We start from the raw sequence: 24115 nt of genomic DNA, 5'->3' as shown, positions 1-24115 counted from the left end.
AAAATAAGAGAAAGAGAACTGGATATAATTTACCATCCAGAATTCCTTCTACTTTACCTAGCGCTTTAGATTTTGCCATACTACACTTTTTAAAATATATTAGTGTAAGACATACAGCATAATGATTTGACATATGTATATATTGCAAAATGATGATCACAGTTAAGTGTAGTTAACTATCCCCTCACAAAATTACCACTTTTTTTCTTGTGATGAAAAATTTTAAATCTACTCTTATAACTTCCAAACACACAATATTTTTAACTATATGTTCTGTTGATTAATCCCCTTTTGTTTCAATTCAGTAAACATTAATTAATTGATGACTGAATATCAAACACACTGTGCTGGGACCTGGGGAGACCCCAAGAATACCAGAAACACAGAAGGCAATGACACTGGGCCCCAAGCTTCAGGAGCTGACCGCCCAGTGGGGGAAGATGGAAGCGTGCAATTCCATCCCTACTGCATTTCCCTGACTCACTTTTTGTCACAGTAGTTTCCCCATCAATTCTGGCTAAATATTCATTTTTAGGACCTCTTAGATACTTTGTCAGGATTAGAGACTATAGCTACACCAAATATGTCTTGGACATAATAAAGACAATAATAATATTTATTAACATTACTGAACTACTGATATGAGATTAAACGAGTGAAAAATTTTTATAATGAATAACCTATTTCATAGTGAGAAAATTTCATGACCATTTAAAAATCGTTGCAGCTATATTAACAATCACATAGACCATCCTCCCTGCCCTCCCCACCCCCGCCACCCCCGCCACCCCTGAGAGTTTGCAGGAGGCCTCAGGACAGATTTCATTAGTTGCACAGGACTCACCAGAATGAGGCCGCGGGGGCACCTTGACATTGTTTGGGGCTGGTGAGACTCCTCTGACAGGGCTCTCCGGGGCTGCAGCGCTGGGTGCATAACTGCATTTGGCAAATGGTATCTCATCCTTCTCTAAGTAGTTGAACTGGTCAACACCCCACAATGCTCCCAGTGAGTTCTCATCATCATTCACAGTACAGATGGGAATGTTATTCAGACCTAGGTGAGTCAGGATAAACAGACCGAACAACCACATTAGGTTTGGGGCAGATTTTCTTTCAATGATCAGCCATTTCCCAACTCATACTGTTAAGTGTACACAAAATGTCAGACTACAAACTGTATGAACCAGTGCTAGGTGGATATTCTTTGAAGGTCAGTGTAGCAAATTATGTTTGCAATACATGCTTCTTTTTTTTTTTTTTTTTTTAAGATTTTACTTATTTATTTGAGATAGAAAGAGTGAGAAAGAGGCAGAGGGAGAGAGAGAAGCAGACTCCTGGCTGGGCAGGGAGCCCGATGCGGGGTTCAATCCCAGGACCTTGGGATCATGACCTGAGCTGAAGGCAGACGCTTAACCAGCTGAGCCACCCAGGTGCCCCTGCAATACGTGCTTCCTTAAAATGTTCTGCCATCTTGTTAGCCTTGAGAACCAGGCTCACATCTTTCTTGGTGTGAGAGTCAACTGCAACGGATCTGCTTCTATCCCAGACAGACCTCTCATTTCCCGTCTTGAGGATGACTAAGGAACTATGTTAGCCCTCTTCATGAATATCGCATTCAGGTGTTTGGAAGCATCCAGAATGTCTCAGTACAAGACCTCCGAAAAGACATACACTGGCCCTGTTTTTGTCCTGGCAGAAGGTTTAACAGCTGCAGGAGCTAGCAATAGGAGGCAGGATGAGGTAGATTGTGAGGGAGGGAAGGAAGGAAAACGCGGTACAAAGGAACCTCCTTCCTCATGTCCAAGCTTTCCAGGCTCCTTCACTCTCCTGTAAGAGTTATTTGCCTTTGGCTCATATATTGAATTACAGAAAGATCCTCTTTCTGGTATCAATGCCATGTCATGACATATTGAACAGCTTAGGAAGTGAAGGTGTACGGGACTTTGCTCTATGTTAAACAGTGAATTGTCAGAGACAGCTGGCTGCTTTGTTGCACAGGAAGCTTCTGGAGAGTGTTTTTCATACTTGCCCATTTTTATCAATTTCCTTCTAGGACTATCAGTCCACTGCCTTCTTATCTATCTGCTCAAATGACATCAAAAAGGTCTTTGCTGAAAACCTTGTCTGAAATGTACCCCATCACACTCTGTCCCTTTATGCTCTTTTATTCTTCCCATAGCACTTGTCGCCTATCATATCTGTTTGCACATTGCTGGGCTGAGCTGCCCTAGAATGTAAGCTTCATGAAAGCATGTATTTTGTCTGTTTTGTTTGCTGCTCTATTCCCAGTGTCTAGAATAGTGCCTGGCTCAGCCGGTTAAGCGTCTGTTAATGAGTTAATGCTCTACGATTATTTATCAAATGAATGAATAACACAGCCAAACATAGAGCTTTTATTTAGTCTGATACTTAGAACTTTACTGATAGTAACTGGTTCCAAATAGAAATGAGAATAAAATTTTTGAAGATAGCATCACATCTTACCATTTTATCTTAAACACCTGAGATAGTGATTGACCCAGGTGCGTCGTGAAAAATTGCCTACCAAATGAAATAAAATATTAACATGAAGATAAATCAATGGAGAAATCCTTATTTTCTCTGCTGTCTCCTTTAATTAAAAAATGGTAATAAGTAACATGAAAGAATTCAGATTCTATCTATCCAAGAGTTAGGAAAGACCTATATAAAAATGTAGAAAGTGCAATGGCATTAAAGTGGCTTCAGAGTCAAATGGGACAACATTAAATGATTTAAAGGTAGTTGGGGAAACGTGAAACCCAACCCAGCAGTGAAGGAGATTAGCACAATATTGGTGGGAATTTCATTAACTTCCTTGAATACAGGAGAATTAGGTAATGGAGTCTTGGGCTCAGGAAGGACAAGCTCCCCGTACTGGGCATCAAATTTCTGTTCCGGCCATGATTCTGAAGGACCCACCTTTCAGAGACTGCCAGGTGAAGATTCAAATCTCACATTCCTGCCTAATTTTCTGACTGATATGCACCCCCAGTTTAATGAGATAGTAATAACTCTAATTTTTTTTTTTTTTTTTTTTTGTCCAAGGTATTTGTTTCCTTAGTTGATGGTGTGCTTTAACATTGGGAAGGTTTCAAATAAAAGATGGAAATGATAAAATAAGAAAAATACATACTATTCTTATTCATGGGTTAAGTTTAGTAAAAACCATTGCATATGTGTTTTTAAAATGTATATAATATTTAGGCAGAAAAGTATGAGAATATCATTAGTTGGTAAACAGTAAAGAAATGTTTTAAATAATGTATTTGTCTATATTATAAGTTTAATTTAATTTACAAGATTTATTTATAGCTTGGTGAGAATTCACGTGATAAGGATGTGAGATATTTTAAAAGAAATCAAATCTACTTAATGAGTAATTGACATTTAAATTTTTAAAGGTATTTTTTTTACTAAGTTTGTAAATGGGACTAAATATTAATCAAAGACCCCCTTGAAGTGATTGTTAAAATTTTCTAGATTTATAAGTAAAATAATAAAATCTTTAAGTTAAATTTTAAATGTTAAAACAAAAAGGTTTATAATTGTTATTTTAAAGTTTACTTTAAAAATAACAAGTAACTGCACTAATCTTTATGATACACAAAACTTTCCATCAAGAATGCCAAATATTTACTATCAGGATCGCTAGTGCTATAGAAATATTAGTATTCCATTTCACACCCTCCTCTCCAGGCCAAGGATGACCCAGCCTCTGCAGACCAGCAGGGGCGTGGGGGTGTGGTCTGTGTTTCTTCTCCCTCACTCTTCCGCTCTTCCTTCCCCACTCACTGCTTTCAGCTCCTCCGGAGTTGGGGTTGGAGGATGAAGAAATGGTGAAGGGGACACAAAGTCTTCCTTGCTTAATGGTTTTAATTTAGTGTTGAAGCATCTGTGAAAACAGATCTGTGAGGCAGAGAAAAAATGCTGGCTCTTTCTCTCACGAGGTATTTCTGTGGGTTCTTTGGAGAACCCTGGCTGAGGAAATCTCTGACACCGTTCACTGTCATGGATGATGTATCTATCAGATAATTGCTAACTTCTCTTCCTTCCCACCTTCACCCCAGGTGAAATGTCACCAGCCTCTTTTGGCTGGAGTTGTTCTATTAGTTAGTCCTTTGGGCTGGGTCCTTGCAAGACAGCTCCCGGCCAACCTCCTCCTGAGTGTTCCCACAGGAAACAACACCCTTGGCCTGGTCTTCTGTGGGAGAGCAGTTTAATCCCAGTCTGTGCCACTGACACAGCCAGCTCCAGCCAGCTCCAGTCAGCTCTTGTCTTGAGATTTTAGAAGAAGAGACTCAGACACCATCATCTGTGTCCTCCATACCATAGAAGATCCAGAACAAGTTCACCCCAAGAATAGTCTCCCCATGATCCACTGCGGAAACAGTGTAGGGCAGACCAGGAGGAGCACAGGCAAGAAGCCAGCTAGCCAGTGAGATGTGTCTCCTCTCTGGACATTCTCCATAAATGGTCCTGGAAAGCCCTGCAGGGACAGGTGAAGGCAGCTACTACTGCTCCTCGTGGCGGGGAAGGGAAGTGCACAGCACCCCAGTGACTCTTTTTCAACGAAATCCTCACTCTCTGTCCTTTCTATGAACTCTTCTCTAAAGCAAAAGAGCCTGGAGATAGGCTACCATTGTAGGGCCAGTTTTTAAATTACCTCTTAGCAAGTCACGCATAGATGATCTCAAAATTTGGCTTTAGCAAAAGTTCCGAAAAGCCTCATTTAATCCCGTGACTAAATATAATGCTTTTTGTCAAGAAGTAGTGATACTCAAATTTCTTTGGCTACTGTGCCCTTTGTTCAAACACATTTTACTCCATCTTTGTCTCTTGCCCACAGACTACAGCTTAAAAACTTCTGCCAAGCAAATGTAAGATTTTAATATATCCTGTGTATAAATTCAGACTTTCCTTATTCTATGTAATAGAAGAGGTTGTAGAGATCACTAGTTTGTAAATTAAATGGAAAATTTTCATCTTTCACAATCCACTGTTCCCTCTTTCTTTAAAATCATTTCTCTCTATTTTCAGAGACAACGTTTTGTATCTCAGAATCTCTACTATTTCTTTTCAGTCTCTTTCTCTGGATTTTCTGTGTCTATACACCCCTGTGTTTTTCAGAGTTCTGTTAGGATTTCTTTCTTGGGCAATAACATTACTGATTTAACCTATATGCTTCCTGCTTTTCAGATCTACTTTACATCCTCATCTAATCCTTAGGCTCCAAGTCCTTATATCCATTTCTCTACTTGGTCATTTACTCCTGAATGTTCCATTGGCACATCAAGTACAACGTGTTTGTCTGAAATGAAGCTGTTAATCTTACCTCTTACGTATGTTCTTCCTCCTATATGCCCAAGATTAATAGTTGGCCCACTATCCAGCCAGTTAACCAAGCTAAAAAAAACTGGTAATAATTCTAGACTTTTTATTCCATCCTTAAATCCAATAAATACCCAAGTCCTGCTAATTGTCTCTTCTTGTTTATCATGTATCTCCCAGTAAAAACCTCTGTGAAATGCATTCTTGACACTTCTCCAGTGGCTGCCCTGTCTGTATATTACATCTGAACTTCCAGCATACTTCTATAATTGCACATAACACAATTATAACTATTCCCTTTTATTCCTATCTCCTCCAAGTACACTGTGAGCAGAAACTGGCTTATGCTGTGTTGCTAGCAAAGTGCATATATGTATCACAAATAGAGACTTTAAATTGACATTTCTTAGACTGAATAAACTTACTGATGATTTAACTTTTTAAGGATTTATCTATGAAAATAACATTAGATCTCACAGACTAAAACATTTGAATGTTAGTAAAAACGGACTATAAGAATTATCTTTGGGGTGAAATTAGCGAAACTAGTTGTAGTGTCCTTGTGCTGAGTGTGGGTTCAAAGCACATAGCTGTTATCAGTCAAAATACAGCAGCTTGCTGCTCTTCTCTTCCTCTTGCAGTTCAAGTTACTAGGCTTTCTTGCATTAGCATGGATATCCTTGAAAGATCTCCAAAGAAAGTTTTCTATTTAATTGAACATGTATTTATATGTGGACATATGTTACTAACAGTAAGGCTTTGTGATAGGCATTGTAGGGGATTTGAAGACATTAAAGTCAGTCCTTTGCCTGCCAACAGTTTTATATTGTATTATAGGTATAAGATAATTCAAGGCAGAATGTGAATTACATATATAGGAGTTATATATCAAGTACTTTCAAGTATTTGGAAGTCAGAAAAAAATATACTCAATTTGGTAATATTTGCCATCATAGAGAAAAAAGTTCTAATTAAATGGAATGCTTTTCTCATGGGATTTTGAAAAATCCTGTCATCAAATTTTGCCAAGACAACGGATTCCAAGCCATTTATGACTTCTTTATTGTAATATCTGTTTCCTATCTCTTGGCCTTTGTTTTCCTGGTCTTCTTTAGCAATTTGTCTTTGATGATCACCCAGCCATTCTCACTGAATCTTGTTTTATCTCATAACCCTCTGATGGCTTTCTCTGTGCTGCTCATCTGGGTTTTTCTCTTGCTCTACCCCAAAGTTCAATCTTCACTTCTCTGCTCTGCTGTCTGCCCTGGCCCATCCTTCATCCCTCTCACTTGGATGACTGAGTCAGCCTTTTAACTGATCTCCCAACTTCTCCTTAGGCCCTTGTTTTCCTTCCACTTTCTACAATACAGCTAGAATGAATTTTTTAAAGAATGAAATCACTTGCTCAAGGACACACAACTAGATAGCTGAGGTAGAACATTAACTCTACTTAAAATCTATCAGAGGCTTTAAATTTTTATCTGAATGCAATTTAAGCTTCCTTCTTTCCTTCCACAAGAATTATCTAGTACCTCCCACATCGCAGCCACTCTAGGAAACTGAAAATAAGTGGTGAGCAAAACAGACACATCTTCAGCTTTCAAGGAGCTCACAAATTAGTGGAAGATATTTGATAATAATCAAATAAAAATATTTAGTCATAAGCTCCAATAATTGCTGTAGTAGATGTGGGGATGCATCTACCCAAACCATGCCTTCAGGACCAACACACTCATCTGTCCACCTGACAGATGTGTCCGCTACTGGTGGCTCGTGCCGAGTCCCTCCCGGGGCATTGCTCTCAGCTGAAGACAGCTCTCATGTAGGATGGAAACTTGACCAGTGAGTGGTTAATGGGGGTTACAAAGGCCTGACCCCCTTGCTTTAAGCCGAGACACCTCTACAGAGCTGTCCATGGCTCCTTATGGGACTGACTGAGGCCTCTTTTGTTTGCATCATCGAGGGAGGGAGGGAAAAAGGGGAGAAAGAACAGAAAAAAAGGAGAGAAAGTGAGAGAAAGGGAAAAAGGGCTGGAGGGTAAAATATATGCTTCTCTAGGGGTAATATTTAGCAGGTAAATGCTAGCATGGCCATGCAGTTTGTTAAAATATTGAATACTTTTATACCAATTGGTCAATTGTTGCTGTGAGCTGTTTGGCACCTCTCCGAGTCCCTTTTCTAACAGTCAAGAAATCCCAGGGTTAATGCCTGGCAGAGAGGATGCCTGCAGGCTTTGCTCTATCCCCAAGGCTGGCATCTGGTCTCAATGGTCAATACCTGTGTCTCACCATTAGTTAAATATTTTGAATAGTATCCCTGTATTTATCCACAGAATCATCAAGTAGCCCAAATGCAGGGAGAGAGAGAGACATTCTAGGACCTTGAGTTACCTTACCTTTGATGTGGCAGACCCTTCTGGGATGAGGGGTGTGACGGACTAGAAAACAGTTTCCATTTCTAGCCATGATATGGCTGCCTTTGTTCTCGAACGGAAGAGCAGACATCGGAGATTTGAGGCTCATGTTCTTGTGGTATTGGTTTGCCCCTCTCCACTGTTGCCGCAAAAGGTCCTGGGGTTCTACCTTGTTAACCTCACTTCCAGAGGTGCTTAGACCCTGAAATCATAGAATGACAGTCATTCTGATGAGGGGGTTCTTGACATTTCCTTACACATCAAACATTACTTCTCTGTTTGCACTGAATTGTTTCTCCTGTCAAAACAATGTGAGGTTATTTTACTTTAGACCAAATTTTTGTAAATATTGAAATGAATACAGGCATGGGTGGAAGAGAAGAATTTTTCCCCGGAAAATACAAAACCTTAAAATATGTTCTGTGTTTGATCACATTTAAGGTCACTTTGTTAGCTTACCAACATAAAAATACATAACATGGTTATCAATTTTGATATAGTAAATGAAAATGAGAGCTTTAAAATATAATACCCACAAATGTGTTTTACATTAATGCACCTTCCATATTATGATGTGATACATATAACGAGGACCTTTCATATTATGCTTTAAGACAACCAGCTTCTTAAATTTGTATCTTCTTCTGAGAAGATAGTAAAACCTAAAGGAGAAAACAAATCTGGTAACAAAAGAATGATATTACATCTACAAACGATAAAGTAGAGAACTTTGGGATGTTGTTATTTGCAATTTTCAGTAATATTTAGTGATTTTCTCTCAATCACTCAGCAATTATTTATTAGACACTTAAAGTATCATAGGCCTAAGGGATCAAAGATAATGTTATGGCTCTTTGGGAATTTACAATTATGTGGGAAAAAATTTCTGGATTAGAAACATAGGAAAGAGTTAAATAAACTTCCGTTTTTTTAAAAGATTTTATTTATTTATTTATTTGTCAGAGAGAGAGAGCACAAGCAGGGCGAGCAGTAGGCAGAGGGAGAAGCAGAGGGAGAAGCAGGCTCCCCGCTGAACAAGGAAACTGATGCAGGACTCAATCCCATGACCCGGGATCATGACCTGAGCTGAGAGCAGGCGCTTAACCAACTGAGCCACCCAGGCATCCCTAAATAAACTTTCTTAAAGATGGCATACTATTGGGGCACCTGGGTGGCTCAGTCAGTTAAGAATCTGCCTTGGACTCAGGTCATGATCCCAGGGTCCTGGAATGGAGCCTTGCGTCCAGCCCCATGTCGGGCTCCCTGCTCGGTGGGGAGCCTGCTTCTCCCTCTCCCTCTGCCGTTCCCCCTGCTTGTGCTCTCTCACTCTCTCTCTGTCAAATAAATAAATAAAATCTTAAAAAAAAAAAAAAAGAAGATGGCATACTATCTTGAAATTTAAAGAAGGATTTTTTTCCCTGGTGTTTGTTTGTATTTCCTATCTTACACGGAAATCTTATTCATCATAGCAGTACTGGGAAATATATATTTTATTTCTAACCATGGCAGGGAGTTTTTCTGGTCAGAATAATTTTCAGCATTCAAATATGTCCATATTCTAGAAATTGATCTCAAGGTTGGGGCACACATTTTTAGTTCATTGACTACCTTTTTAGACCAAAGAATTTGTGTTCAATTTTTTCATGGTATATATTCAGGGTGTATGGTATATAAATTACCAGCCCTGTTGCCACAAAACAGCAAATATTTATAAATTCTAAACCTATTCTAGGCTAAAAAAATATATTAAAATATTTTGAATTCATAAAGAACTGTTATCTAATAAGAAAAAGTACATTTTCATATTGTTCTTCATAAATAATGAGGAATTAGTTCTAACCTCTTTCTGTAACTCAAACTGTAGACTTACTCACTCTTCTTTCTGTGTGGGATCTTTCACACAATTAAGTTAGTAAATTCATTTTTATCTGTATTGAGGAAAAAGGATATAGTAGGCAAGTTGGAGAGTGGGAAGGACACTGAACTGAAATTTAAAAATGAGATGTATGGTCCTAGCTTTGCCATTAACAAACTAAGTGACCAAGGATAAATCCCTTTATTTCCTAGATTTTGATTTGCTCATCTGAAACCTGATGGGATTGATGGAGATGTCAGCTAGAATATTCAGCTGTTCTATGTGTGTCTTCCCCACATCAATCATTCTCTTAGGTTAATTTGAAGGGTAGTGATATCCTTTAAATTCTGGTGTTAAAGGTCAATAAACAAACAATGAAGAAAACTTTTCTTCTTCCTGATATGAAAATTGCAGTGCTTCCAAGAAGTCTGAAATTCATCTTGCTCTTATATTTAAAAAGGTGCTATAGTGCTTACTCCGGGATTACAGAAAATTTAATTATCTCTGTTGTGACTTTTATTGTTTCTATTAGAAGTTTCAAAATAATGTTAAAGGGATAAAGGCAATATGTAAATATTTTATCCACATATATCATTAAAAATTTTACAAAATCCAACATACATTATGGACTATTTAAAGTCTGATTTAAACTTAAATTTTCAGGGGCGACTGGGTGGCTCAGTTGGTTAAGTGGCTGCCCAGGTCATGATCTCAGGGTCCTGGGATCGAGCCCCTGCATTAGGGCTCCCTATTCTGTGGGGAGTCTGCTTCTCCCTCTCCCTCTGCCCCTCCCCCCTGCTCGTTCTCCCTCTCTCTCTCTCAAATAAATAAATAAAATCTTTAAAAAAAAAACTTAAATTTTCAGAAATGAGGTAAATGAATAACTCAAGACAAAGTTGTGGGCTTTGAATTGTTCTAACAAGTGATTTAATCATGAAAAAAAACAAAATTACCTCAAACCTGAAGAAAAGTGAAACTATATTTCGCCCTATGAAAGACATTGTTAAGAGAATGAAAAGTCAGGCCACAGACTGGGAGAAAATATTGTGAAACACATATCTGATAAAGGACTAGTATCCAGAATAACAAGGAACACTTAAAACTCAACATTAAGAAAACAAATAGCCAAATTAATAACTGTGCAAAAAAGCTGAGCAAACGCCTCATCAAAGAAGCTCATCAGATGGCAAATAAGCATGTATATAAAAAGATACTCAACATCATTTGTCATTAGGGAATTGAAAATTAAAACAATGACATACTGCTACACACCCATCAGAATGGCTAAAATCCAAAATACTGACAATGCCAAATGCTGACAGAAATGTGGAGCAACAGGAACTCTTATTCATTGCCAGTGGGAATGCAAAATGGTACAGCCACTTTGGAAGACAGATTGGAAGTTTCTTACAAAGCTACACATACTCTTACCATATGATCCAGCAATTGCACTCCGAGATGTTTCCCCAAAGGAGTTGAAATCATGTTGACACAGAAACCTACACAAGAATGTTTATTCATAATTGCCAAATAATGGAAGCAACGAAGGTGTCTTCAATAGGTGAATGGATACATAAACTGTGGTACATCCATACAATGGAACAGTAAAAAGAAATGAGCTATCAACAGCAATCAGACAACAAAAAGAATAAAAGGCATTCAAATTGGCAAAGAAGAAGTCAAACTCTCTCTTTGCAGATGACATGGTACTTTATGTGGAAAACCCAAAAGACTCCACCCCCAAATTACTAGAACTCATACAGCAATTCAGTAATGTGGCAGGATACAAAATCAATGCACAGAAATCAGTTGCTTTCTTATACACTAACAATGTAACTGTAAAAAGAGCAATTAGAGAATCGATTCCATTTACAATAGCACAAAAACCATAAGATACCTTGGAATAAACCTAACCAAAGAGGTAAAGGATCAATATTCCAGGAACTACAGAACACTTATGAAAGAAATTGAAGAAGACACAAAAAGATGGAAAAACATTCCATGCTCATGGATCGGAAGAATAAACATTGTTAAAACATCTATGGTGCCAAGAGCAATCTATACCTTCAACGCCATCCCGATCAAAATTCCAATGACATTTTTCAAAGTGCTGGAACAAACAATCCTAAAATTTGTATGGAATCAGAAAAGACCCCGAATCGCCAAGGAAATGTTGAAAAAGAAAACCAAAGCTGGGGGCATCATGTTGCCTGGTTTCAAGGTATATTACAAAGCTGTGATCACCAAGACAGCATGGTACTGGCACAAAAACAGACATATAGACCAATGGAACACAATAGAGAGTCTAGATAGGGACCCTCAACTCTATGGTCAACTAATCTTCAACAAAGCAGGAAAAACTATGCAATGGAAAAAAGACAGTCTCTTCAATAAATGGTGCTGGGAAAATTGGACAGCTATATACAGAAGAATGAAACTTGACCATTCTCTTACACCATACACAAAGATAAACTCAAAATGGATGAAAGACCTCAATGTGAGACAGGAATCCATCAGAATTCTAGAGGAGAACATAGGCAATAACCTCTTCGACATCGGCCACAGCAACTTCTTTCAAGACATGTCCCCAAAGACAAGGTAACAAATGCAAAATTGAACTTTGGGACTTAATCAAGATAAAAAGCTTCTGCACAGCAAAGGAAACAGTCAACAAAACAAAGAGGCAACCCACAGAATGGGAGAAGATTTTTGCAAATGACACTACAAAGGGCTGATATCTAAGATCTATAAAGAACTTCTCAAACTCAACACCCAAAAAACAAATAATCAAGTCAAAAAATGGGCAGAAGACACGAACAGACACTTCTCCAAAGAAGACGGACAAGTGGCTAACAGACACATGAAAAAATATTCACCATCATTAGCCATCAGGGAAATTCAAATCAAAACCACATTGAGATACCACCTTACACCAGTTAGAATGGCAAAAATTGCAAAGCAAGAAACAACAAATGTTGGAGAGATTGTGGAGAAAAGGAACCCTCTTACACTGTTGGTGGGAATGAAAGTTGGTACAGCCACTTTGGAAAACAGTGTGGAGGTTCCTCAAAAATTTAAAAATAGAGCTACCCTATGACTAAGCAATTGCACTACTGGCTATTTACCCCAAAGACACAGATGTAGTGAAAAGAAGGGCCACATGCACCCCAATGTTCATAGTGGCAATGTCCACAATAGCCAAACTGTGGAAAGAGCCAAGATGCCCTTCAACCAATGAATGGATAAAGAAGATGTGGTCCATATATACAATGGAATATTACTCAGCCATCAGAAAGGGTGAATACCCAACTTTTGCATCAACATGGATGGAATTGGAGGAGATTATGCTACATGAAATAAGTCAAGCAGAGAAAGTCAATTATCATATGGTTTCACTTATTTGTGGAATGTAAGGAATAGCATGGAGGACATCAGGAGAAGGAAGGGAAAAATGAAGGGGGAGAAATCAGAGGGGGACATGAACCATGAGAAACTATGGACTCCGGGAAACAAAATGAGGGTTCTAGAGGGGAGGGGCGTGGGGGGATGGGTTAGCCCAGTGATGGGTATCAAGGAGGGCATGTATTGCATGGAGCACTGGGTGTTATACGCAAACAATGAATCATGGAACACTACTTCAAAAACTAATGATGTACTGTATGGTGACTAACATAACATAATAAAATAAGAAAAAAGAAAAAAGAAAAAAAGAAACGAGCTATCAAGCCATGAAAAAACATGGAGGAACATTAAATGTATATTGCTAAGAAGCCAATATGAAAAGGCTACGGGGGTGCCTGGGTGGCTCAGTCCGTTAAGCGTCTGCCTTCGGCTCAGGTCATGACCCCAGGGTCCTGGGATCCAGCCCCGCATCAGGCTCCCTGCTCAGCAAGAAGCCTGCTTCTCCCTCTCCCACTCCCCCTGCTTGTATTCCCTCTGTCACTATCTCTCTATGTCAAATAAATAAATCAAATCTTTAAAAAAAAAAAAAAAAGGCGACATACTGCATGATTCCAACTATATGACATTCTGGAAGAAGCAAAACCACGGAGACAGTAAAAACATCAATGATTGCCAAGAGCTCCAGAGGGGAAGTAGAGGAGTAATGAATGGGTGGAACGCAAGGGATTTTCAGGGCAGTGACACTAGCCTGAAGTATACTGCTCTAGACTGTGACTGTGGATCCGTGACATTATGCATTTGTTGAAACCCACAGAACTGTACAACACAGAGTGAATGCTAATGTAAACTATAGGCTTCAGTTACTAATAATGTATGATACTGGTTCATCAATTGTCACAAATGTACCACACTAACGCAAGATGTGAATAATAGGGGAGACTAGGTAGGCAGGATATATGGAACTCCCTGTGCTTTCTGCTCAATTTTTCTGTAAGCTTAAGAACTACTCTAAAAAAATAAAGTCTATTAATTAAAAAAAAAAAGAAACTACTTCTAAAGAAAAGCAAAACTATTTTAGTTACTATAAATAATGGTCCACATCTTTCTCTCCCACCTGTTGCCTATATTGATTTTAACACTCTTTGACTGATAATTCATTTCTCATTTATTTTAATGGATATCATTCCAAAGCTCATGAATTGGCTTAGAATAATATTTCTCTATTAAGATTTCTCTTTATTATAAGAATTGATTTTAGAGTATAACTTTTTAAGATTTATAAACTCAAAAGAAATGAATGAATCATTCATTCTCATATGTAAGGATAGATTTTTTCCCCCAAAGACAAGAGAAATATGAAAAGAACATATTATTAAAATAAGGAATTAACAGAAAACCAGAAAATAATTTGCTTGTTAGAAAACAAAGATTATCTTTATTATAGAATCAGAAATCTTATTTATTTTATAATGAAGTAACTAAAAATTTTCCTAAACCAATGTTAGAGAAACCCATTAATGCAAAACTGGTCCATGTATATCACGGATGGATTCTGTCAGACTAAACCAGTTACAATAACTTCTACAAATGTGCCATGGATTATTTACCATACCCAAATACTGTTTTGTGAAATAATAGATATATATATATTTTTAAAACCCAAAGCAAACAAAAAACAACACAAAGAAAACAAAACACACGCACACTTGTTTCCACTATTTTAGCTTGTTAGGTATTTGCTGTATAATATGGAGCAGGAGATCTCAGCCTACTTTCCCCACCATGATGCACGTGACGGGTGATGTTCACAGGAAAAGACACATCTCCATCGCATGTTCCAGTTTTAAAGGATGCATTCCACAGTTGTGGAGAAGCAAAGTGTAAAAAACCTTTGCAATCTCTGCAACTTTGGTGTGTCAGTGACTGTTGCTCAGAAGAGCTGTATTAACAGGTTTTTAACTCCAGTCTTTCCAAACAGGTAGGCACATGACACTGCAACTAAATGCCAAGAGACAGTGTTAGAAAACTTACCCTTCTTTGTATTAATTCCTTCTAAAAGCTAAACAAGTTGCAAACATGAGTATTTTTAGCTATTATTAGTACATAGGTTGGGTCTCGCCTCACCGCCTCTGTTGCAAAACCTTGGTGGAGCCCTCCTGACCTAGAGGTTATGCCCAAAAGGTCTGCTGAGTGAAAGTAGCCAAGTTCCGTTTATAATTCTATTTTGTTTGTGATACCAGCATTCTGCTTTCACTCTGAAGAAGAAGAAAAAAACCTGCATAGTGGTAACTGAGGGAAAATCTAATTAAAATTACCATTCACCATCCAGGGAATTGTGAAAGTGCTTCTGAGAGCAATATTTCCTTTCCTACAGCCTCTTGAATTGACCTGTATATTAGCAAATTACTGAATTTTATGTAGACTACATGACACAAAATCCTCAAAATCTGTATTTTGGAAGCATTAGTAATCATGTAGTCCTAATTCTGATCATTGTTACTTTTAAACTATGCAAATCTGTATTAAATATTAATAATCTTAGTCCAAAATAACACTTACGTACAATGTATGTTTAAAACAGAACACAATATCTGATCAACGAAGAGCTGAAAGTTACTATGAATTCCTAGAGATGTAAAGATTATTATTTAGGTGATGAATGCTGAAACATTTTGCATTTGCTAGAGGTAACCTAAAATGTACACCACTCAGATCTTCACTTCATTTGTTGCTCTGCCTAAATGAGGCTTTCTCCAAAAGGCTTCCTCACCCTTCTCTAAAGTAGTTCCTACCATCTTCCCAGCCTCCATCACTCTCTATCCCTTACCCTCTTTAAGCTGTCTCCATAGCGCATGTCACTCTCTGACTTTTTTTTTTTATATTTCTGTGTTTATTTTCTGCTTCTCTCCGTAGGATATCATAATCAAACAGGCAATGGCCTGGTCCAACCTCTGCATTCCCAGTACCTGTCACATAGTATATGCTCAGTAAGTATTTGTTATATGAATTTAAATGTTTTTCACAAAATAAATGTCTTTATTCCACAACCTTAGCTTATTTTATTTGTATGATCTCCTCAACAACAGGTGGTTTACTTTAAAAGATAATACCCTATTACCTCAAAACAGATTTATTTGGCCTTCACATGGTCTTGAAAAGAAGATGAACCTGAGGTCCATTAACTAAATCATACTTAAACTTTTTGAAAATTATTTTAATGATGAATTTAAAATTATACCTGAGGACAGTTTTCAAAGAAGGTAATCTGGTTGACAGGAACTCAAGGTTGATGATACCCTCCAAGCCTCATAATGGGTCTATACTCAGTTGTCATTGATTTCCTTAAATCTTTGCACTTGAGCTGGGAATTTTTAATTGACAGAGACAGCCTAATGTCTAATGCTTCCAAAAGAATCTCACTGTCTCCCTCCAGTTTCTCCCACTGTTGCTCCAAGGAGCCCACGGGGCTCCCTGGTTGTTAAGATACACTACAGAGCTTAGCAACATGGTAACATTCCTTAGGGAATTCTGAATTCCAGAACTTCTTCACCTGCCGTTCTTCTCAGAGCTTCACTTACTCGCAGCTTGACAAAACCACATGGCAGCAGTGATGTTTTTCTCAGTTTCAGACATATAACAGTGTTGAACTGAATGCAAGAGAAAGAGAAAGAAGAAAGAGAAAAGAGGGCAATTTCAGTCATTTGATACTTTTGCCCATAATTCTGCTCGAAGAAACATACCGTGCAGATGTAATCAAATGTAATCAAACTTAGATCACCCAAAACCTATGAGGAGAAAGTATGAGTGATTTTAAAGACATCTCAGTCATCCTGCTTGGTAGTCAGGATGTCCGTGATGATGGCTCGTTCAAGAGCCTTGAAATAAAATTGAAATGTTAATCAAAAGTCATAAAGAAACATTAAGTAATACAATTAAAATCATAAAATTTCCTGTGAAAAGTGAAGGTGGAATCATATGTAGTAATTCCATATTTGCACACACACACACACACATATACACACATGTTGCTTCCAGCTATCAGGATTAGATATACTGGGACTTCCCTATATTTTTCTTTTCAGACCATATATAATTTTTAATTTCTGAATTACAATCTCTGAAATCAATGTAGATAATTTCTAAAGGACAAATACTAATTGAAACAATGCAAGGATAGAGCCTAATTTAGTCTGTTTTCTTGACTGGCACCAAGAATTAAAGGCTGAAAATCTCCTCATGCCTATAACCCATTCAGGACTTATGCCACACTATTTAACTGTGGAGGACTGATGGAGGACTTAAAGGATTTTCTAAGGTAATTTTGACACTCTGAGATTTTCATTCTACACTATGTATCAGTTAGGCATTTGCTTTACACAGCAAGTCACAGAGACTTATTTCTCCCTCACATGAGAGAGTCCAATAGTCCAGGGTTGGTATGGAAGCTCCATAGTATCATTATGGGTTTAGGCTTGTTTCACGTTTTAGGTCCATCTTCCTTAACGTGGCTTACCTCCTTGAAGTTAACTCTTATCCAAGATGGTTCCTAAAGTTCCAGTCACCCAAATGGCTGCTCTATTTCCAGACATCAAATGCATAGTTCAGGCAGAAACAAAAGGAAGCGGGGAGGTAAGCGTAGACAAGGACACGCGGTGGCTATGTGCTTCCTCCATAAAAGCCTTCTCATGAGTCCCAGACAAAAATCTAGATACATTGATCACTTCCAGTTACAAGGAGAAGAGAGAAAATGTGGCTTCTTCACAGGGCACACTGCCACTGATTTCTAAAATAGGGGCTCAGTTATTAACAAAAGAGGGAGATAAAGTATATTGGGTTGTAAACAGCAGTCTCTACCACAGATCCTGACATTCATACCTAACCCCTGTGGAAGCAGTGTCTATGCTCTGTGTGGTTGCACCTTTCATTAGGGAGAGCCAAGGGTCCATCACAAGGAGACATAGCCCTGGCTATGGAACTCTGGGTTTATTATATTCCCTTTATGAAGACCTTTGGGACCTTTCTTGTCTCATTATTGGGAAAAATGATACAACTGGTTTGTTTGGGCACAGTTTGCAGTAATTCTGTCAGAACCAAGGGACAAGAGGTTGCTCTGCTGCCCTGCGCGGGGCACACATGTATCTCTGTTGCCGTGGTAACAAACAGACCACCAGTCTAAGACACTCTATTGTTTTCAGCAAAGACAGAAAATAGATGGAGAGATTTCTTGGAATTTGTGCATGAATTTTTGAATGGTGATTAGTGATTTTAAAAACACTGTCTGGGGCACCTGGGTGGCTCAGTCGGTTAAGCATCTGACTCTTGATTTCGGTTCAGGTCATGATCTCAGGGTCGTGGGATCAAGCCGCACACTGGGCTCTGTGCTCAGGACAGAGTCTGTCTGTCCCCCTCCCTCTGCTCCTCCCCCTACTCATGATCTCGTTCTCTCTCAAATGAATAAGTAAATAAAACCTTTAAAAACAACAGCAACAACACTGTCTGTGGTCATCATAAGCAGGCAACCCCCCCCCCCAGGTTATTCATTGTCTGCAGATATTTTTAGTATTGTTACGGACCGAATTGTGTCCCCCTAAATTCAGTGTTGAAGCCCTAATCTGCAATGTGACTATATTTGGAGCTAGGACCTTTAAGGAGGTAATTAAGACTAAATGAGGTCCATGGAACACTACATCAAAAACTAAAGATGTAATGTATGGTGATTAACACAACATAATAATAAAAAAAAAATGGCAAAAAAAAAAAAGAAGGGAATTCTGACACATGCTACGACACGGATGGACCCTGAGGACATTGTCCTCAGTGAAATAAATCAGTCACAAAAGGAAAAAAAAGAAAAAAAAGACTAAATGAGGTCATGAGGGTGAATCCAAATCTGATAGGGCTGGTATCCTTATAGGAAGAGGAAGAGACACCAGAATTCTCTCTTTCTCTCCGTGCACACATAGAAGAAAGGCCATGTGAGGACACAGCAGAGGTGTCTGTCTACTAGCCAGGAAGAGAGGCTCTACCAGAAACCATCTTTTCCAGAACCTTGACCTTGGACTTCCAGCCTCCAGAATTGTGAAAAAATGAACTTCTGTTGTTTAAACCACCCTATCTGTGGTATTCTGTTATGGCGGTCCTAGCAGATGAATACAAGTGTGAATATGCAGGACACTTTGTTAGGTCTGTTTTCTCCATATATAAGCAGTGTAGCCACTTCTTGGAGCTGTGAACCGCTTAGACCTATTCATCTTTATCCTCATTTTGCATTTTCTATAAAAATGCCACTAGTGTGTGCTTAACATATAAGAAGGTAATGTAAATAATCTATGAAAGGCAAAAATGCTAATTTTCAATAATGCAAGAATAAAAGCTTATTTCATCTGGTGTCTTGCCCACCCTATACTTTGTTCTGTCAATTTTGGAAATACATGATTCAGTCCTAAATTTGCAACAATTTTTAATATTATCTGCAATCACAGAAAATAGTACTTTGTGATCACCAGAGTATAACAAATGTGTAGTAGAAAGAATTCAAATTAGCCTGCACATTCCCTACTCCCTGTATATAGCCTGTGTAATCCCCGCCCCTTGATTGTGGGCACACCTGTCAATATGATGGATGTCACTCTTGTGATTAGGTTACATACTATGGCAAAGATGAAGAGATTTCGCAGATATAATTAAAATCCTTCATCAGAATTGCTGTGAGTTCATCAAAAGGAGATTGTTTGGGGATGGGTGTGACCTAATCTTTAAAGGAAGATTTAGGCCTTCCCTAAGATCAGACAAGCTTCCCTGCTAGCCTTAAAAAAACAAGCTATCATGAGTTCTACAGCTGCAAGGAAATGAATCTGCCAACAACCCTGAGAGCCTGGGAAAGGACCTCAAGCCGCAGATAAGACCCCAAACTCAGCTGGTACCTTGACTGCAGCCTTGGGAGACCCTGTTCTGAGGACCCAGCTAAAGTTAAGCCATGCCTACACTCCTGACCCCTGGAAACTGTGAGGTAACAACTTCGTGTTGTTTTAAGTTGCTAGGTTTGGGGGCGCCTGGGTGGCTCAGTTGTTAAGCGTCTGCCTTCTGCTCAGATCATGATTCCAGGGTCCTGGGATCGAGCCCTGCATCAGGCTCCCTGCTCAGCGGGAAGCCTGTTCTCCCTCTCCCACTCCCCCTGCTTGTGTTCCCTCTCTCACTGTGTCTCTCTCTGTCAGATAAATAAATAAAATCTTTAAAAAAAAAAAGTTGCTAGGTTTGTAGTAATTTACTAGGTGGCAGTAGAAAATTAATACAATAAAATGTTACTTATGAAGACTATTCATACTCATACTCAAATATAAAAACAATATTTGTTTCACATATCAGATTTTGATCTCTTCAAGTGAGGCAGGTTGTGAAGTTGGTTCACAGGATTGGGTCATAAAATGTATCCATGTGTTCTCAGGGGTATGTTACAGTTATGGGGTGCGTGCGTGTCCTTGGGCAGCAAGCCAAGCAGGCTGAAATTCAGCTGGCCTGCCCTGACTGGGTACTGATTGTTGGTTGGTATCGGTGCCACACTAGTTGTCGGATATTTTGAATATCATCTCTCATTATAGGACAACCTCTGTCTTCTCAACTTTGAGAAATTTTCTAAAATTGCCCAAACAAGCCAGTTCCTTGAAGGGAGAAGTGATTATTGCCTAAACTTGACATTTGAAATGCCTCAGGTGGGAGCTCATCAGGAGAGCACGGATGTATAGTGAGAAGACAGGGCACGAGTTAGGCTTGTGCAACACTTCACCGGGCTTTCAGAGGTTCATGAGCATCCCAAAACCCATGTCAAAACCTGTCACAATGCCAGGACCTGTCAGTTTTAACACACTACTGATACTATTAGTAATGCAAGCAGGAGGCTGGGTGTTCTTAAACCCGTCTGATAGAAGAGAATCTTAGCAGGAAGCCCAGCCCAGCCCACGGAATTAAACTCTTGAGAGAGTGAGAGGTGACTGTCTAAAGAGGGGTTAAGCAGCCTTTTCTTTTGACTGTTTTTGCCAAGATCCGTATGTGAATGTGAGCGAATGTGAGTGTGCGTGTGTGCGTGCGTAGTGGATGAGCAGGGAGAAGAGGCAAGTGTCCGCCATGATCACTTTGCTCTTGTGACCCTGCACGTATTTTGTGTGTGCTATTTCGCTCTCAAGGACATTTTGAAAATAAGTCATTTTTATTGGAGAACGTCACTGGGCAGAATGTGAGTGTGATGCAAAAGTTTTACAGAGAGAAACGATGGGAAGAACTCAGGCTTCTGTCTCCTCAGTATCAGTCGTGCTCATTGCTCCCTCTCCCTCACTCTCGGCTTTTAGTCTCACTGTAGCTGAGCCCTCTGTGTTGCTACATTTTAGTTTTGCTCTTACTTTTCAGCTAATAGTGTTATTTTAATAAATGTGTCACTCCACATGCTGCATATCATTCATTCTTTCCAGAATCTTCTTTGAGAATCTATGTGCCAGACAGTGTGCAAGGTGCTGGGTGCACAGTTGTAAACAAAACAAAACAAAACAAACACTGATGGCTCCTTTCTTCAGAAAGCTCAAACACAGACTCAAACACATAAACCTATATCATCTCCCAGCTTGTCCATCAAATACTAACTGTCCTAAATGCATGTCCATAGAGGAATTAAAATTTGTCCATCCTTGGGACACCTGGGTGGCTCGGTCGGTTAAGCGTCTGCCTTCAGCTTAGATCATGATCCCAGGGTCCTGGGATCAAGTCCCACATCAGGCTCCTTGCTCAGCAGGGAGCCTGCTTCTCCCTCTGCCTGATGCTCCCCCCTGCTTGTACTCACGTGCTCTCTCTCACTCTCTCTGGTAAATAAATAAATAAAATCTTAAAAAAAAAAAAAAAAAAGATGATTTGTCCATCCAGGTCAATTCTGGGAAAGATGGTGGAGGAGTATCCTAAGTTCTCCTTGTCACGTAGATACTCCTAGATAACACTCACATCAGTGTAAATAACCCAGAAAACAACCTGAGGTGTGGAGAGACTCTCCACAGCTAAATGTAGAGAAGAGGCCATATTGAAGACAGTGGGAAGGTCAGAGACATGGCAGGGAGCCACACTGACCAGCGAGACTGTCCGTGGGAGGGAGGGACACCATGGGTGCAGGGGGGAGAGAGGAGCAGGCCTCACAGTAGGCACCCCAGGCATGGGGACCCACACTGGGAAGACAAATCCTCATAATATTTGGCTTTGAAACCACAGGGGCTTAACTTCCCAAGTTTTTACAATCAGTGGAGCTTAACACCTGGAACTTTAAAATTCATCAGGCTCAGCCAGAGGCTGATAAGAAATTGAGTCCGCACCCTTAAAGGGACAGCACAACAAACATCCCTGCTGAGATACAGCATCGAAGTAGCAGTTTGAAAAATACCTGGGGTATAAGGGAGGGAGATTTTTCACTAATCTCAGAAAGTGTGCTGGAAAGGTAGGGATCTTTGGGAGACTTCTCCAAGAACAAAAGAACTGCTGAGCACCATTTCCCTCAGCCCTGCCTACCAGCCCAGATACACAGACACCTGCAGAAACCAGTGCAGGGCAAACACTCTCTACCTAACTTGCTAACAATGTGCCCCCTCCAACCCCACTCCCACATTCTCCTGCAGACCCAACCCTCCAACCTGGTGTGGGTAGAAGTTCTCCAGAGTGTCTACAAGTCTCCTCCCACATCAGACCAGCACAAACCTTGCTAACACCATGCACCCTGCCTTTGGGTTCTCCCATGGACTCCCCAACATGCCCTTGGCAGGGGTCCATCCAAAGTGGCACCACAAACATGGCAGCCCCTGATGGGGCCAACACCACTCCAAAACAACTCTTGCCCTCAGGAGAGGGGAAAACCACACACATAGGTCTGACTGCAACCCCAGCAGGGGGCTAGGGGCAGACATCTGGTCTGACTCCAAGCTTCTCAGGGGACAGCACAGGGGAAAGAGCCCTGCATTTTGCTGTTACTGCATCTCTAGCAAACACCTGGTTTGACCCAATTCAAGCACAAGGTGGCCCCAGATTGGCCCATTAACAGGACCAAACCCTGCCCACAATAGGCAAAGAAAGCCATTGCAGACAAATGGACTAAAGGCAAATGTGGCTCAGGCACAACAGTAGGGTGCACACAACATACATTGGAGACACCCCTGAAATGATGCGTTCTAGTAACAGAGGACATTGCACTGCAGGGCACTACAGGATTTCTTCATAAGGCCACTATTTAGCAGGAGATGTTGCCGACTTTCCTAAAATATAGAAACAGACACACAGAGTTTGACAAAATGAGGAGACAGAGAAACATGTCCCAAATGAAAGAACAGGACAAAATTACAGCAAAAAAGCTAAATGAAATGGAGATGAGTGATATGCCTGATAAAGAATTTAAAGTAATGGTCATGAGAAAAGAGTGGAGGAACTCAGTCAGACCCCCAACAAAGAGATAGACAACATAAAAAAGAACCAATCAATGATGAAAAACTTAATAACTGAAATTAAAAATATACTAGAGGGAAGGGCACCTGGGCAATGCAGTCCGTTAAGTGTCCAACTCTTGGTTTTGGCTCAGGACATGCTCTTGGGGTTGCAAAACTGTACCCTGTGCCAGACTCCAGGCTCTGTGCTCGGTGTGGAGTCTGCTTGAGTTTCTCTCTCCCTCCCCCTGCTCTCTCTCTCTCTCAAAATAATAAATAAATCATTAAAAAAATACATTAGAGGGAATAAATAGTAGACTAGAGGAAGCAGAATGGATTAGTGACCTAGAGGACAGAGTAATGGATAGCACCCAACATAGGAGCACCCAAATACATAAAGTAGCTAATAACAAACACAAAGGAGGGGCTCCTGGGTGACTCAGTTGGTTTCCACTTAGGTCATGATCTCAAGGTTGTGAGATCGAGCCCCACATCCGGCTCTGTGCTCAGCAGGGAGTCTGCTTGGAATTCTTCCTCCCTCTGTCCCTCCCCCTGCTTTTGCCCTCTCTCTCTCAATTAATTAATTAAAATAAATTTAAAGAAAACATAAAGGAAGTAATCAATAGTAATACAATAAGAGTAAGGGACTTTAACACC

The 24115-nt window shown here is 39.7% G+C and overlaps 2 protein-coding genes across 2 annotated transcripts in view; both read right to left on the bottom strand.

Annotated features, from left to right (window-relative positions):
* MTTP (microsomal triglyceride transfer protein) overlaps positions 1–965 on the bottom strand; it is a 98572-nt gene extending 97607 nt beyond the window's left edge. Inside the window, exon 1 of the mRNA XM_078068992.1 lies at positions 845–965. The gene's annotated coding sequence lies outside the window, so the exon portion shown is untranslated. The remainder of the gene's footprint in view (positions 1–844) is intronic.
* Positions 1–24115, bottom strand: part of C3H4orf17 (chromosome 3 C4orf17 homolog) — a 334730-nt gene that overhangs the window by 15740 nt on the left and 294875 nt on the right. The window contains 2 exon segments of the mRNA XM_078068238.1: positions 845–1054; positions 7745–7964. Coding sequence (XP_077924364.1) covers positions 845–1054; positions 7745–7871 — 337 coding nt within the window. The 5' untranslated portion in view covers positions 7872–7964.

The sequence above is a fragment of the Halichoerus grypus genome, chromosome 3, assembly GCF_964656455.1.
Source record: "Halichoerus grypus chromosome 3, mHalGry1.hap1.1, whole genome shotgun sequence".
Lineage (NCBI taxonomy): Eukaryota > Metazoa > Chordata > Mammalia > Carnivora > Phocidae > Halichoerus > Halichoerus grypus.
Note: the sequence above shows the minus strand (reverse complement) of the source record. Positions and strands in the feature narration are given on the sequence as shown.